Source organism: Scomber japonicus, chromosome 5, assembly GCF_027409825.1.
Source record: "Scomber japonicus isolate fScoJap1 chromosome 5, fScoJap1.pri, whole genome shotgun sequence".
NCBI lineage: Eukaryota > Metazoa > Chordata > Actinopteri > Scombriformes > Scombridae > Scomber > Scomber japonicus.
This window is the reverse complement of record NC_070582.1, coordinates 23,649,959-23,667,568: the sequence shown is the minus strand read 5'-3', so window position 1 is coordinate 23,667,568 and position 17,610 is coordinate 23,649,959. Positions and strand designations below refer to the sequence as shown.

Here is a 17,610-nt window from a genome sequence, read left to right as displayed (position 1 = left end):
GCGTACATCTCTGTGTGTTTCTGCGCGCACATGTGTGTGCGCGCGCGCGCGCTTCTATGTGTGTGTCGGGTACGTGTAGCTAGTAATCACTAGCCAGGCGGCCCACTGCTCAGGGAAAGCCCTGAGCAGGGTTGTAAAACACCCCACCTCCACGCCCCCCCGGCTAACTGGAGGCCCCTGTGTGGGTGGGAGACAGAGGTAACGAAGTGTATGTGTGTCTGTGTGTGTGTGTGTGTGTGTGTGTGTGTGTGTATGTGTGTGTGTGTGTGTGTGTGTGTGTGTGTGTGTATGTGTGTGTGTGTGTGTGATTAAGTTGCTGAGGAAATCCACAGTGAAATGCTACAACCTCTGAAAGAGCAAGGTCAGACACTGACCTGTCCCTCCATAAACAATAAAACAGACACACAGGAGACACGCACGCACACTTGCACCCCTTGAAAAGACACAAAGCTTGCTTATCCTATTCTCGTAGTCCTTTCTTAACACACACAGACACACAGAGAGCTTTCATACAACACTCGCAAACGCAAGCACAATTTCTCCCACTTTGAGATTGTGGTTTGGCAACCAGCTATCACGTTACAAATCCCAGGCCGGAGGGGTAACCATGGCAACTCCTTCCAAAATACCCCTGCTGCCTATGGAGGAAAGAAAGGGTCGTTTGCGGCCCCTCACTCTCCTCTGCCTGTTCCTGTCTTTATGCTGCCAATGGAGTGGAACTCCTGACGTAGACAGGGATACCTTCTCTGACGCACCTCAGGATCACTTGGGCCCCTGAGACGCCCTTTCTTCTCTATCCCCTCTCTGTCCACCCGCTGCTCACTGCTTTCCCTTCCACCCACCCTCCCGAGGGGCTTTCCTTTTCCCCTAGCTTTTAATGACACAACCCCAATAAACAGCGTTAATGGGTACTCCACACTGTAGGCTAGGCTATGCTAGGCGCCTGTCTCCTCCCTCTCTACCTCCATGTCTCCTTCCCAGTCTCTCCTCCAGAGGTAGAGGGGGCTCCTCATGGCCCCTCAGGCGCAGTACATTGGGGGCTTGTGCCTCTTCTCCTAAGCCTGTCCCTCACTGTTTCTCCCACTTCAAACAACTCACATGTCCTCTCTTTCTGTTCTTTCATGAACTTGCAAATTCCTAGACTTGTAGGGAGCCCCCAAAGCAGTCCATGCAAACCCAAGCTGCCCCCTCCCATAAAAAGCCCAAAGGATTATTAAGTCAATGATACAACACAGTTCTTGGCTCTATGATTGGAGGTTTGGGATGTGTGTGGAGAGGATGGGGTACGTAGGGCCCTGAAGCTGCAAGTTTGTAAGTGAATAGTATGTGTTTGTGTGAAGGGAGCATGGGGTGTCCTGGGACAGCTGGAGACTGGAGTGCTGCAGCAGCAGATTGTCAGATAAGCAGCTGTGTGTGTGAGGGGGAAAGGAGAGCCAGGCACGCTAACCACTACCGCAACTAGCCGCTGGAAAACACTCCCGCTGCTGCATGTCAATGGGAAGACCGTCTACATCGCAAGCTGAATTTGCTAATCACCACTAACCACCACTGACAGTCTCCAAAACAAAATCAATTTCACTTTATGCTTCCTAAAACAAAAATCATCTTTCTGTGAATTCCATACACCATAACCAAAATTTAATTCATAGACTGTTAGCTGACTAAAAGGGTATTAGGATGGATATGATCTTAAATATTACAGTGGAAATAACTTTAATATTATGTATTATGTGGTGTGTTGTTGGGGGGGGGGGGCATCTACTCGTAGTCCTTAGCTGTAGAAGTGATGAGTACGACATGCAACAACGGTCCCTTGCTGGGATTGAAGCAGGGACTGCTCTGACTCACAGGATGCAGACTGTGGGTATAAACCTACCATTGGCTGACTATTTTAGTCAGAATTCTCCTCCCCTTCCGCTATCTGAGTGTTACCATTTTCAAAATCCTTGTCGCTAAATGGAACAAGAACCTCTGAGCTAGCAACCTACATGACCAAGCCAAAATAGAGGCACTGATGATCTAGTTATGGCGCTTTCCCATTATACAGTTCTAGCACTACTCGGCTCAACTCCACTCGTTTTCTTTCCCATTTCCGTTTCCACTAGAGATAGTACCTGGTACCTGGTACTTTTTAATAGTAACAGTGTTAAATCGATTCGGCTCTCTTGCTTTGTGTGTGACAAAAGGCACAGGCAGAGCAGTAAGTACAGGTCGTTCCTGGTACCCTACCAAGTTAGGTCGAGCCGTGCTAGAACGGTATAGTGGAAAAGCGCTATTATTTCTGTCTTTTTTAATTAGTAAAAATCATATTGCATAGTTGACATACGTCTTTCAATGTTTTATGTAGTGGGTTTTTTTGTGGGGATTTAGCAGGGCTTCTTCCCCATGTACAAATGTTCCACCTAAACAATTTCCCCCTGACACTACTTTGCAAGAGCATTGTGACTGCATCTTGGTCTTAGCACTGCCCAAGAGGATTGTAATTGGTTTAAAAATATACAAATAAGACAGTGCCCCCCCCCCCCCCACCACCACCCTCCACCAATAACAGAATGGCACTGGCAAAGTGCTAAAATGTAGTGTGGAGATTAGGGATGGGCATGATTATTGATCGTTAAAAATGTTGTCGATCACATGAAATTTTTATCGATCAAATACTGGTTTCAAGTTGTGTTGCGTAGTGTGAGTCTTGAAGCAATTCAATGAATTTCACTATGTGGCAGAAATGAGACATCTTACCACCGGGGGGCGATATTTGACAGAGAAAACGGCTCAGCTACTACCAGCTGCCGTAGATATCAAACGTAACATGAAGAGGTCAAGGCTAAGTTTGGCGTGGGACCTTTTCAAACTAAAAATGACGGAGTTCACTGTAAACCTGCAGCTTGGCCAGGCTACCCAGGAGAGCACCACAATGTCTCTGCATCCCGGCTACTTCGGTCCCAACAGAGCGTTTCAGCTACTTGACTGACTGTCACCAGGCTGCGCTCACTGATCCCTGAGCATGCTAAAATGCTAACATGCTAATCAACCTTCTCTCCTTATTAGATTTGATTATTTCTTTGGAAGTTTTTCTAAAAAGAGGCTCAATTGTGTTTAAGAGCGCTGTATTGATTGATATGTGAAGAGGTTTGGCTCGGAGCTTCAGCTGCTTTTACAAGCATCCCGTATCATGGCATTTTTAAGATAAAAGATAATGATTAATCAATAATTGATCATTAATTTTCCAGATGATCGATCAAGAAAATGTATTCAAATGCCCATCCCTAGTGGAGATAGGTCTGGCTTTTTGAGACTAACCATGGATGTTGCAGTTATGTAGCATGCACAGTAACTATTCAGCTACCAGGGCGCTCTGTACAAGTTATTTTCATCTTGGCAATGATGTTTACACACCAACAACTCCTGTAATCTGCCAGACATTGTTTCATAACAGTCAATTTTGCTGGGGTTTTTTAACATCCATCAAAAGTCTATTGGAGACTGACTTTTAAAATTTATCTTTAAAAATATTTAATCAGTTTTGTCCATATAACATAATTGCAACTGTATTTAGCCATTTTTTGGTTAAACGATCATACGTACTGAACATATGTTAGAAGAGAGGGGGGATTATGCAGCAGGCGTAGTTTGAGATGTTTAATGCCTGAAGCCATTTTCTGCTGTGAAAATTTGTCACTGTTAGGGTTGTCCACTGTAACATGACCACAGCGACTGTGCCAAGAAGTAAACATCAAACATTTCACGGTCATCTTTCTGGCCTACAAATGGTTAATGTTTGATACTTCGAGCATGAGTTTTATGTGGAGACAGGCCTGAATGAATTGTTGCAACACTTATTTCACCGTATCTCTTCAATATTGGGCTGTAGTGACATATTTAATATAACTATTTGCAAGTCTATACATTTCAACAAAATGCAATACTTACCTCTACAGTATCTGTGGAGACATACACATACGCACACACAGTGGAAGATAAGATCTTATCATTCTGACACCTTTTGGGTGTCTGTGTGTGTATATGTGTGTGTACAGATGTGTGTGTGTGTGTGTGTGTGCATGTGCATGTGTGTGTACACAATTTACTCACAACAGCTGCAGTACTACTTTAGGATTTTAATTTGGCTGAAATGTTTTTTGGCTTGGTATTACATACAATGAATCAAGCGTTTTCCCCGCTGCCTTCACACCCTCTCTCTCAACAGTTTGGGCAGGCTCCATGTCTTTACATGGTAGGTGTAATGTTCTTCAACCACTAGAATTCTTTGACATAAAGTCAGTGACTCAGGCATTGATGTGTGCTCTGTTGTTTTTTGAGTTTTTTAATTTCCTCTCTTCTCATATACACAGCCCACTTTCTGTGATATGACTATTAAAATGCTGTATATCCTATACTAGAAAAAAATGTATACCCAAATCATGGCACAAACCTCTACAGGTGTGACGTTCGTAACCAAATGGACACATGGATAATTAGAATGCCACACTTTGTGATCTGATCTGATAGCGATTTCACTTGGATCCATTCAGGTATTAGTCATGATTACACACCAACCCACAATCCATTAATGCAACAACTATGAGACTCTGTTAGACTGACTAAAATGTGAATCAGCCTCAGTGAGCATCCTGTGTTAGGTCTCAGTTAGTAACACCTAAGTGGACCCAGGAAGACCTGTAGTGTGAGTTATTGCTGCTTACAATTCTGATACTGTTAGTGGGGCACTTGTGGCAACTTCATTAATGTCCAATAAGTATCTTAAAAATCAAGAGGAAAAAAGCAATTTGTGAGCATTTATTCATGCTCTCTAATTAATCATTTTTGCATACAAAATACTCATTTGTGCTCTTGATTTAATATATGTTATATAACTCATCTCAACCTCTTTTACAGTGAAGGGCAAATGCCTTTATCTTATTTGATGCATTCATTCAGCCAGAAATTGGAGGAAGATGACAAGCAAGAAATGTATCAGGGTTGCAAACTCACTTTCAGGCAATGTCTCTTGACCTCTGTTTTGTGATTTTAGAAAAGTCTGTGCGTGGATGTCCGCCAACTAAAGCCACGCAAAATGTTGCTTTTACACCCTCTAATGTTTATGGACCAATCTCAGAGCTGGTATGTGGAAATAAAAAAGTAAAAAAAATATACTAAATCTTGTGCACCAATTACTTTTTTTTGTCCAGGTCACTTTAAGGGCTCAATAACTCAACATATCAGTACGTCTATACGAAAAATAAATATTTTATGAGGTAGCATCAACCACTCCAAGTTCTGTAAATTTAATAGCTCTCTGTACTATATGTGCTTGCGCAAAGCAGGGAAGACACTCACCAAACTGTATCCTGGTGCGGACTGTTCCCACAGGGACGTTATAGATCTTCTCCAGGTAGTTTTTTACGTCATACTTGGTCATTCTGTTCAGACGAGTCCAGACCAGACAGAAGAGAGAAAAACACACCGATAGGGAGGGAGAAAGAGGGAAAGGAGAACAGGGGTTATGTAAGGTATCCAACATCAGTGTTCTCGGGGGTAGAGTGTAATTTAAATGTGTGTGTGTATAAGTAATGGAGGGAGAGAAGACGTCTGTGGCGGCAATCCAGCACATATAGGATTACATGCTGGATCACCGTCCATCAAATAACACCACATTCATTTAATTGACACTGACATAGGAATGATAGAGCCTATTTTCACACTGCATTCCCATAAACTTTGCTGTTAAATTGCCTACTATACCGGATAGGACACTCCCCTATAAACACATATTCAGCTTATTCCCTGGACCATAAAGCGGAGAGAAGAGAAATGTGAGTGTCCAATTAGCCGTCTGCATGTATTGATCACGCCCGGTGAAATCCTACACAGGAAGTGGGCCTGGCACCAACTGATCCGGTGGGCCAGCCCAGCTAAAGCTAGCCCACTGGGCAGCATTTGGAACGAATCGTTCCGACCAGAGGAAGAAAGGCTTTTAACTGCTAATCAATCTAGCCAATTGGATTAGCCTGGTAGAGAGCACTTCCCAAATGCGTCTGACAAAGTGCTTAATAGACGCTGTGGTCTGACATGAGTGCCTCGGATATGACGTCTTATATCACCTCATATGTTTCTTTGATAGAACTGGATAATGTAATAGTCCCTTTTTCAGAAGAAACAGAACAATACCTTGAACTGTTGTAACAATATTAGGTGAGGCAAACATTTGCATGAGAAAATCCCATCTGTAAACACAAAGACTCTTTGTACCTAAGAGTGATGTAATATATGTTTCCATGCTGTACAAACAATTGCCTTTTCCTCTATAATAGGTTTAACTTTGGCAAAGCTGACACTGATGTAGACCTAGAACACTTCCATGTGACCTGGTGCGTTGTGTTTATCGAGAGAGGTGGGTTTCCATTTACGATACTTGAGTAACTCTTTCCACATTTGATTCCATCATTACAGAACACTCCAAGGTTTGATGTGGTGACTCTTGAGAATGATAGGGTTTTTTTCTACCAAACACTAACTTACGGTAGCTGCCTTTGATAAAAGAAAGAACGAAGCACTCAGCGAGATCTTCAGCTCTGAGCCAACACTGATCAAGGACCACTAGGGGTGTTAGGGTGGAGGGGAAGGTGTGAACAAACTTGTTACGGTCTCTTTGGGGCTATTCGTCTCCTTTTATCCAGTTGAGAGAAGAGAGACGTGTTTCCTAAGATGTGGCACACAGATGCGCCTTTCTGCTCCATTTGCATCCACCTCCCCCCACAAGCCCAGTCTCATAGTGTGTGTGCCAGAGGGCAGTGAAGCAGAGCGGAGTGACCGGTGGTACTTGAGATCAAGAGAGGAAGAAAGAGAGAGTGATTGCGCTGGGAGACGGGTTTTCCTAGAAAGCAGGGGCGGGGAACTGGAAGAGAGGAAAGTGGCTTGGGGACTGCGAGGTCTCCTCTGGATCATTAGCAGAGGGAACACTGATCCTGATTAATGAGGAGAATATTTTCTAAACCCCTGCTGCCTTTACCACTCCAATTATCCAGCCACCACTAACAGAGAGATAGGATATATGAAGTATGCGCAAGCACCGTCACATCTGTTACTCTTCACATGATGCCCACAGATGTACAAATGTGCTATATGAACAGGTATTAGGCAAAACAATGAGACAATACTAACAAACTAATGATAAATCATTTATCAATAAAAGTAACACATGATATGGAAAACATAAAAAAATAAGTATGTCTGCATATACACATTTAAATACTCTCTACTTAGATATTTATAGATATTCTATAAATACATCCACACACACAAAAATACAGTATTTTAGATTCACAGGGGTAGCATTAGGTAGTGGTTTTCTCTCTAACCTGAGTCAATACATGATTCACATCTCAGCTACAAACTGGAATCCAGCCTTAGAGAAAGACTTGGGATGAAAGCTGAGTAGAAAATGTCAAGCTAAGCGTGTACATAAACAAGGCTAAACTTAGACAAAGGGCGTGGTGTCTCCAATAGTGATGCAGGCAGCATCTGATCATCCCAGTGTAAACACCCATCTGACTCTGCAAGCTAACCTTTCACACTTCTGCCTCTCAGGAAGAATGAAAACCTGTCTCCAGCAACTGCCAAGGCTAAAGGCATCGTTCCTCAGCAACTGGTGTATATTTATATGCAGACACACATGCTACAAAGATTCCTTGCCCAAGACGATGAAAGAACTCCAAACACAAAACCTAGAAGGGCATCAGATAACGCAGCCAACGTATTAGGTTCAATCATGTCCCGTTGTTGCCAAGCAGGTTAAAAACAGGCACACTGGCATCATTGTCAGTGAACCTTGAAGACAACAATTTAAAAGTTATATTGTTCTGCATTGTTCAAGGGGAGGTGGAGAATGAAGACAGAACACTTAAATCCGATATCAAGTGGCGCTAAGAAACAGGTCCCTGAAGGGATGCAGGCATGGATGAAGAAACACGGTAAACTTGATGCCTTTGTTTTGCACCGCATTGATAGTAGTTTATGTGTGACAATAGCAAATTCGTCAATCTGCAGATTAACACTCACACCTCTGTCGGCTGCTATCAAATATAATCCTTTAACTGCACTGAACCTGAGCCAAGGAGATTGTGAGTATCACTTCCACTAGTTTAACTCCATTTACACCTGTGCTCCTACCGCATATGAATAAAGTAGGTGAAAGGGCACACTCAGAAAAGTGCAAGACAGGACAGAGGCAGCTTTGACAGTGTTTGACAAAGACAGTGAATATAGTCCGTTCAGAGATTACTGCCTGCCACACAGTCTATTAATGTGCTAGTGCTAAAAGAACATCTGCCAGGTGACTGGGTAGTGCCTCCATTGTATATAAAGGATACTCTATACAGCTACTGACTGACAATCATCCTCAACCAAAAATAATACATGACAAATATTGAATGAAGACTAAGGTTTAGCAGATCTGGCTGAATTATGTTTCTAGGTGCTGAAAACCCTGATATAACTTTATTTAAAAGAAAACAAGTCATTCAGATTCGGGGGAAGACCTTTGCCTCCACCTAAGAAGCAGCAGAGGAAATCGTAAGTTTTAATTTTTTTAGGGTCCCAGCCATTTGGAGCAACAGATACAGACAGAGTAAGACCTTTCCCATTGTAATACAAATATTAATATCTGAGGTAGTGAATATAAGCATTCTTATAATATGACACTCTACGAGTACTACATAAAACTAAAAGGTAAATATTATGAGCAAATTAAAATATGCACTGCCTTCAACATGATAAATCATTCTTTAATGGAGAAATTAAAACACATGAAATCTCTAAATATGCAGACGACTCAACAATATATATGACAGCATCCTTAACTGATCAATGTACTAATACTTTATAAAAGGACTTGCAGTTGGTGGTAGAACGGGTTGTAAATATTAAAATACTTAATGTTTCTAAAAATTAACTGTTTGGGTCAATTGAGCACAAAACCTTTACAGATTTTGTATGCCAAAAATGAGAGCTTTGAGAGAACTGTTAGAAATGTGTTATAAATTAAACAGATTTTTAAAATTATGTGTAACATGAGAAGAGGTCTATCAGTTGTGCTGGGATGATGGTGCCAACAAATACCATCAAACAAGCTGTTTATATATTAGTCCTATCCCATTTAGATTACTGCTCAGTCCAGCACTTTCATGACGCAGATAAAGAAATTGAAGGTAGCTCAAACTAAAGCTATATGGCCACAAAACATTGATCATACTTCTGAATGACCAAGACATAGGGCCTCTACTAATATATACATGTAAATAAATTGGATTTTACCAATGAAAATATGTTACGATGTTAGAAACAATCCCAAGCATCCCAAATTGTAACAGGTTTTTTTTTGTTGTTTTTTTTTAAATCAGGGTAAAATGCACTGGTGTGAACTGGTCAATATTCCCAACTCTAACTGGTATTATACAAGTGTGTGTGTATGAACACATTAGTGCTTTCAATTTTACTCAGTGTATTGCTGACACCTGCAGGCTTAACCTGACCTATTTTCACAAGGAAAATGTAGACCATTTTACTGGATATAATGACAAATAGTTGGTTTAGCAGTGGGAAAGTGGGCAATTGAATAAATGTTATGTGAAACTTTTTTTTCCTGGTAATTTAGTTTTATCTTCGGGACAAGATTCACAGTCATCATGATGAGTCATGTTTCAAAAATGGTGTGTGTACCCTACTGTGTAAACTGAATGCCATGCCACAGTCATTGTAAATTTGTAACAGCTATAACAACATTTGATCCAAAAAATGGTGACTGTTGCTATTGTCATGTCCTTCTTGTTTAAAGATGAATATCACTTTGTGTAGGGATGATTCAGTGACCATCATGCTTCTTGTGGTTACCATGAATCCTCCTTGGAAAGGTTGCTTGTTTTAGCAACTTGACTTGGCAAACCACTGGAAGGCTTTTAATGTGGCTCCCTGTTTGATAGAAACTGGGCTGCATCTACATTTGGGTTTTTTATGGTGCCTTTCTGGTTGGCAGATCAACTTTAAGACTTACAAGGGAATGGAAAAGAAGAGGATGCAGCCACACATAGAGGTGATGTAGAGTTGCAGACGACAGGCGCTTACTGCAGTTGGGATGAACCTCAAACCTTCAACACATCATCAGAAACTATCTGGCCCAGATTCAAGTTCCCTTACAAAAATGGTGACTGCCAAACCCCTATTAAACCTGACACATGTTAATTTGTTAATTTGTTGACAGGATTAGCTGTCTGAATTGTTCTTGCACCAGCTGCAAATACTGGAAAATTATGTAATGTTACAAGTGGAAAATATCATGATGACTGATGCCAAAGACAAGAAATATGCATTAGCAAAGAAGAACATCGCACTGACTGAAAGACGAGAAACTTACACTACAAGCTGCGGTCTCAAAAGAGCAGGAGCATACCTCATGACAAGAAACACAACTGGATTGGCCCTAGAGAAATGTTGTGTGTTGGCTCTCAGACTTTATTTTACGTGTAACCTTTATTAACACTCCATGGGGTAAACATCCAAGGTAAACCAAACAGTCCATACACACACAGACGCACACACAACATCAAAGTACATTGTGTCAGAGCGGCTTAGTGGTGAGAATGAAACAGGAGATTTGTTTTCTGCGCAGATGAAAGGCAAAAGAAAGCCGCTCCTCATTGTCAGCCTGCCCCATTGTCAGGTTTGGGTCGAGATACGCACACTCACTATCTTAACCCTCCCATCTACAGAGACAATACATACACAGAAGTTGCTCAACACTAAGTATCAAGATCATAATGGCAGACTTTGTTTAGAAGGAAAGCCATTGAGGAACCTGAGACTTAGGGAGAGAAGAGACAGTTGAGAAGTTGAGAATATAAGAGCAGCGTGTGAAGGATTACATTTATTGTTCGGATTTCGGTCTGACAATAGAACAGAAATAGATCAAAGAACAGGTCACCAGGAGTCACTAAACTCCTTACGGAAAGACAGGTCAGTAAAGACTCTGCAGTTAGTTACACTCCTCGACCCGCTCACTAAATGACTTCCTACGACAATATACTGAGGTTAATTAGCGTGAAAAATGACCTGGTTTCCAACTTCAGCCATGTGTTTATGAAAGTGGAGCAAGCGAACAGAACCAGAGTGATTACCATGATGATCATAACAGAGTTGATCCAATAGGTATTGTACAGTTGTCGGAGTGGAAAGACCATGTGAGCTGCTGTGTAGCAGGGTCAGTTTGCTCAAGTCAGATTACAGTTAGAAACCGCAACGTGGTCTGGTTTCATAGTTATTAAACAGAATAGTAGCATGAAATGTGACTGAGTAGTAGACTGAACACAACGTTCAGCGTTGTGTTCCTTTCTTTGTGTGTGTCAGCGCTGGCCTCTAGCCATGCCAGCTGAGGCACAAGAGGTGTGTGTGTGGGTGGAAACCTAGAAATTTGATGATGTTCCTTCAAGGGCAGAGAGAAAATACTAACATAGCACAAAAGGTTTGAGAACAATCAAAAAGACAAACAAATACTTCCCTCTAGCAGGTAGAAAAAGAACTACGAGAGAACGCAGCCCAGGTGTCTTAAACAACAATTGCCAAAGAGGGATTGGTTTTGGACGTGTTGCAAAGCGTTCAAGTAAAGCACAATAAACAGGAGAGCCCAGGGTGTGACAGGAGGAGAGGAGAGGAGAGGAGAGGAGAGGAGAGGAGAGAGAAAGACATGCACAGAAGATAGAAAGTGAGTGATATCACGAAGGCTGCAAAAACAAGAAAAAAAGCAAAAACAAGACAGACAACTACGCATATCTAGCTCCCAGGTGTCTTTGAGACAAAGGCCACCTTGTGTTATTGCTCTGAGAAGGCCAACATTACTACTTCTCATTAACAGCTGCTCGGCACTACAACAACTTATCAACACTAACACCGCCTACCCCAAGAGTCATAACTATAACAGCTTTCACTGCCGTAATGACTCAGACACATCAATAAGCTGGGAGTGGGAGTGATATTTGGTTTGTGTCACTGTCTCTCCATGTGTGTCCATTTACTACATTGTGTATATGAAAAGTAAAACAAAAAATAACAGTGTATTAAGCGCACCGTGAGGCCCCAGCAGCATATCTATCAGCCATGCACCTCTCCCAGGCATCCAAGACTGTAAGAAAAAAAACCCTTACACACCCTTATAAACACACACGCACCCTGCACTTACCCACTTTTGTGCATATATACACAAGACACACACAAGTCTCACAAACTGACTCACCCACACTGACAAGCGTGCGCGCACACACACACACACACACACACACACACACACACACACACACACACACACACACACACACACACACACACACACACACACACACACACACACACACACACACACACACAATTACATAAGCACCCTAGGAGTTTGGCAGAGAAGAAGCAAGAATCAGAGTGGGAGGCCAGGCACCTGGATGAACAGATTATGGTCTAAACCCCACCAGAGACACACAGATGATCTGCCTCAAACTTCAGTTTTTCTCCCCGGTGTGGGCTCTGGGCCTCTCATCGCCTGAGGAGCACTGCTAACCTCAGTGACCTTGGCTCGCAGAGGTAGTCAAAATCAGCTCATCACTACTGAAGGCTGACTGGTGAGAACCTCCTGTTGCGTTTTATGACATAATACGTATTGTCCAAACCAACCAATTTCACCAGTCGTAACATAAAAAACAACATATTTAGATATATATAGCAAGGGAGCATTCATGTGGGAAATTGGGAGGCAGTAAAGTTATGTTACATACAGCATACTCCATTGGACATGGGTTCTGGAGAGCAATCAAGAACATTTTGTCTCATTTTCTGAGTAGACATATTATTAGTGTTGTTTTATTTATATTTTTTTAGCCTGATTCTGTGATTTATTTATTATAGCTTTTTTTTTTGACTTACTCATCGTATTGTACACTGCTGGACCTGAGTACAAATTTCGTTTCATGTGCACACATGTAAATGACAAATAAACTTGAATTGAACTGTATTAATATTGGCTCCTTTTTGTGAATAAAGTTTAATGTCTGGTGGTCTATAACATGACTCAAACGTTTACTATGGTGCCAAAGACGTACACTTTTGACTTCACCTCCCACCTCACTGCTAGTGTAAGCCTTCCACAAGTCATCATTGCAACTGAGCTCACTAAAGACAGCCATAAGGTGGAAGGAATTGTCTATAATGTTGACAACTGATGCCTCCAATTTCTGTTTTTGAGGCTGTCACACCACCTTGTGGCCACAATGCAGGCAGCAGCTTACTAGACTAGACAAGACTGCAAATGATTGCAGCCTAAAATGTAAAACATATGGTCATTATAACACAGGCCTGAATGCCACTAAAATACTAAAATATATGACAGTAAAATATAAATGACTATGGTATAACAATATTAACAACCTAAAATATATTTGATGCAAGATGAAATAACTGATTCTTTTGCATTTGTGTTGATGTGAGTCCACCAATTTACAGTTGGAACAATGTGTAGGCTGAAAACAATGAAGAGTTGTATATGTGGGCAGTGGCAGTTTAAAAAAAAATATGTGTTACTAAAAAGAGATACTGCAACAAGGGAAACTATAAATGTAATTGTCCTTAAACTTTAAATCACGTCCAATCAGATTTTACATTTGTAATGCTTAATAATAACATGTTAGAAATGTCTCGTCTGAAAAACACTGATGTTGACAATTAGAGGTAAGTAGAGGGTGCCAGAGTTCACTTTTTTTCACTTCATAGACATTTCAGGATCAACTCTTGTGCACTTTAACAGTGACACCATTTGTCTCAAACAACAACAAAAACCAAACTAGAAAAACAATAATCTACAAAAACCCTTAAAACTGGTAGAATTACAATATATAAGACAATTTTATTCATAAACAAAGATGGTCCCTCTTTTCTGCATGGATTGTACTACCGTAAAGTATTTTACAGAAATAAATAAAACAGATATAGAGTGCTAGCAAACCCTGTCCTCTCAATTCATTACATTAAAGAGAGACATTTGATCATATGGACAGTGGTCAACATTTCCCTCTTCATGAGGAGCAGGATGGAACATATTGCAGTCTTCACTTGCAGTCGTTTTGTGTTAACTTTGGTTTTTAACATAATTTTGGCAGTTCTTAATAGTAAATAAACGTGGTCAGTGAAGCACTCAAAGTTATGAGTGAAGTGAATTTAAAAACTCAGTACAGAGAAATATATGTGAAACCAATTGTCTCATTTACCACTATACAAAGTGCAAAAAACAGAATGTGCAGTTTATTGTATATCTAACAAGTAATTCACTACTTGTGCATTTCTGTGATGGACACACGGTGAAAATAGTGGCAAGGAAATACTAGTCTAAATTGAAGCAAAAATGTTCATTCACAGTAACCTCATTATTGTAAATACAAGTAAAGGAAAATCAGGATTTGTTTGTAGATGAGAGGTGTAAAAGTTTCTGTCTTTAGGTTTCCCCATTCATGGAAAAATATACATCTATTAATCTCTGTGCAAGTGGGTGTCAAAAGTGGGCATCAGTGTCCACTTTTTCTATCTTTTATGTAAAGAAATATTGCTAAGATTTCAGGGGTCAGTTCCATTGAGCACAGAGCCACATTAGCCACACAGAGTATTTGGTGGCACTATATGTAGTTTAATCCTGAAGATGGTGTAACAATCTAGGGAAATAGATTTATGGACCCACATACTGCCTCCATCACATAAACATTGAATTATTGAAGCGACTGTACCCAAAAAAGGATGAAATGACCAAAACGTATAGCAGATCATTCAAGCCATTACACCTCTCCTTATCCACTCATTCTCTGTATAGGCTTTAGTGAACAGATTATTGTAGTTGTCTTTGTTTTGTATTATTGTAAATTGTATACTGTGAGGGTCTGAACTACAGATTTAACAAAACAAGCAATGTGAGGACATCATACTGGCCTGTGTGGAAATGTGATACTAATCAATTAATGAGGAGATGGAGCATCCACCTGTAAGCTATATATTAGTATTGAGTATATATTCAATATATTGAGTGGCATGCCAATAATAAGAATATTTGAGGTTTTGCACTGCTGCCTATAATTACTTCTAAAACAGGAACCAGCTCTCAGTTGTCATTTCTAATAGCAGTCCTTTTAAATGATATATAACATGGCCTGACCACTAATTGTGTGGAGTTAAATAACAGTACCGTACTCAGGTTTCCTCTCTACATGACAAAAGGAAAGATCTGTAAGCAGAGACTTACACCATTGGGATGCGAAACTGGGCAGTGTCAGGAGGCATCTCTTTTCCTGGCCTCACCAGAGTCAGGAACCAGTTGGGTCTGAAGATCCTCAGCTGAGGGTTGCCCAACTGGTAGAGAGGATATCTGAGAAGAGGAAAAGAGGCCGGCTCTCAAGATGTACAGTATAATTCCCATACATGCTGTTTCATTTCCTACAATCACACTAATGACTACAAAGATATTAGATATTTTTATATTATGGGTTTGAAAAGACAGCTTTTTAATGAAAAGCCACAGAATCTAACCACTGTTTCCTATGTGCCATCCAAACCACACAAATCAAACTCTATGCCTTCATGTGATGCCTGCTCTTCCAGCTGTGTGGAAGTATCTGTCTCTTTACTCCACTATGTTCACCAGCTAGTGGCTATCTTTGTCTGTCTGTTGCTTGGTGCTGGGCGGGTAGTGTGTAGTGGGTTTATCAGAGCTTCTTCTCTGAAAGCACCTGGCGCCTCAAGACATCTTTTTGATCTCATTTGAATGTACATGACAGTATTTTTTTGTGTGGGTAGTCATATGAAAGAGACTCAAGATCTTAAGGATAAAATGGCACTAAGAGTTTCATTGAGTGCATTACAAGGATAACTGGGCCGCTTCTGGACAGTGGAGAACTGGCTAAATCTCATTAAGGATATCTGACATCTCTACTACAGCACTGGCTGAAGGTAAGGCCCATTTAAATTTATTTTGCCGTTCTATGTATGACACAAGTCGAATTTTGCAAGACATTTACTAATATGTAATATTTTATTTTTAGGGTTGGAATTTTTACTTTAATAAAAGGATGTGAATACTTCTTCTTGCACTGTTTGCTTCCACAAACTTCAGGATTTTACAGAAGAGAGCAGCCATTGACTACACACATAACTTATAGGTCGCAACACTTGAAAATCAAATAACAACAATTAATCAGCTGTGACTATTGTGTTGCAATGCACAAAACAGTTTTTCATTGATGAACCTCTGCACCGAGCGGTTTGTCATGGCAACAGGCACAACGACACTGCTGGTTTAACGCAGGATGTTTTTAGCATACCTGGCTAATACTAGCTACAGTCTTGCTGCGAAACGTTAGCGTCATTTGAGAGACACGGTGAGCACATAAATGGCGGATTTAAAAACGTACCGACAATGTGTAATACAATGTCTATGAAAACTATTTGGGGGGACCAGTGGAAGGACTGGAGCTGGAAGGTCTGAGGGATGCTAAGATTAGCTGAGATGCTAGCTGCTAGAAAGGTGACTAACAGCAGTGTAATGCTTGCGCTTGTTTACGGCTTGAAATGGCCAAAACCAAAAATGGCACTTACAATAGTCTTGTTACTGGCATCACTGGAGCGGTTCGTTGTGAGACATAAGCTGCCAGCTAGTTGTTCTGTAGTCTTTCCAAGGTTGTCAATTGCTACACGTGCAGGGATGTATTTCCGGGAACAATCTGCTGCACATGCGCACTGGATGTCGTCAATGCCCTTGAAAGTTTTCAGCCTGAATGTATGTGTAGTTCCTAGGTTAAAATAAGGACTCAGTAGGCCCTGTGGGTGTATCAGTACATCTGAGTTTTGTTTATCTTAAAATCCTGAGATAATGTTGCTTGCTTGCACTACACCAGGTCAAGGAAGTATGTTTAAATCCATTTGGACCAGTTGCTATAATCTCCTCCTTGGACAACAACAAACAGAGCTCATACACTTTTCAAGAATGGGCTTCCATTTTGTGAATGTCATAGCTGAGAGTATTTTCTCAGGGTGCATATAAATGAGACAGCAGCAGAGGGAGACTTCATCCCGTCACTCCTCCAGACCCTGTGCCCCAGTGTCTGACCTCAAATCCACTACAATATGACTGCAGCAGGGCTAAGAGTGATTGAAGACCCCCTGAGTGGAACATGAGTCCCTGGCTCAGCTGGTTCAGAACTGGCAGGAAACTGACCACACTGACAGCCCACACTATACCAGAGAGGGAAGTTTCCATCAGTTAAGATGCCATAGTGTGTGTGTGTGTGTGTGTGTGTGTGTGTCTGTGTGTGTGTGTGTGTGTCTGTGTCTGTGTCTGTGTGTCTGTGTGTGTGGAGGGTGCTGGAGGGCAGTTAGGCATTTGATTATTATGCAGTTGTTGTAATGTTCACCAGTTGGCACAGGCATTTATCACACTATATCGGAATGTCCTGTCGCCCCTCAAGAAAAAGAAAAATGTTCATGCCATCTGGTTGTTTACTTGTTGCTTTGGTCCATCTGACAGCTGATACGAGAGTATCAATT

At 41.2% G+C, this 17,610-nt stretch overlaps 1 protein-coding gene across 1 annotated transcript in view; it reads right to left on the bottom strand.

The window, feature by feature from the left end:
• mrpl23 (mitochondrial ribosomal protein L23) overlaps window positions 1-16,779 on the bottom strand; it is a 38,549-nt gene extending 21,770 nt beyond the window's left edge. The window contains exons 1-3 of the mRNA XM_053319545.1: window positions 16,663-16,779; window positions 15,314-15,436; window positions 5,338-5,420 (exon numbers count right to left, since the gene is read on the bottom strand). Of these exons, the coding sequence (XP_053175520.1) occupies window positions 5,338-5,420; window positions 15,314-15,436; window positions 16,663-16,682 (226 nt within the window). The 5' untranslated portion in view covers window positions 16,683-16,779. The remainder of the gene's footprint in view (window positions 1-5,337; window positions 5,421-15,313; window positions 15,437-16,662) is intronic.
• Window positions 16,780-17,610: the final 831 nt, after the last annotated feature.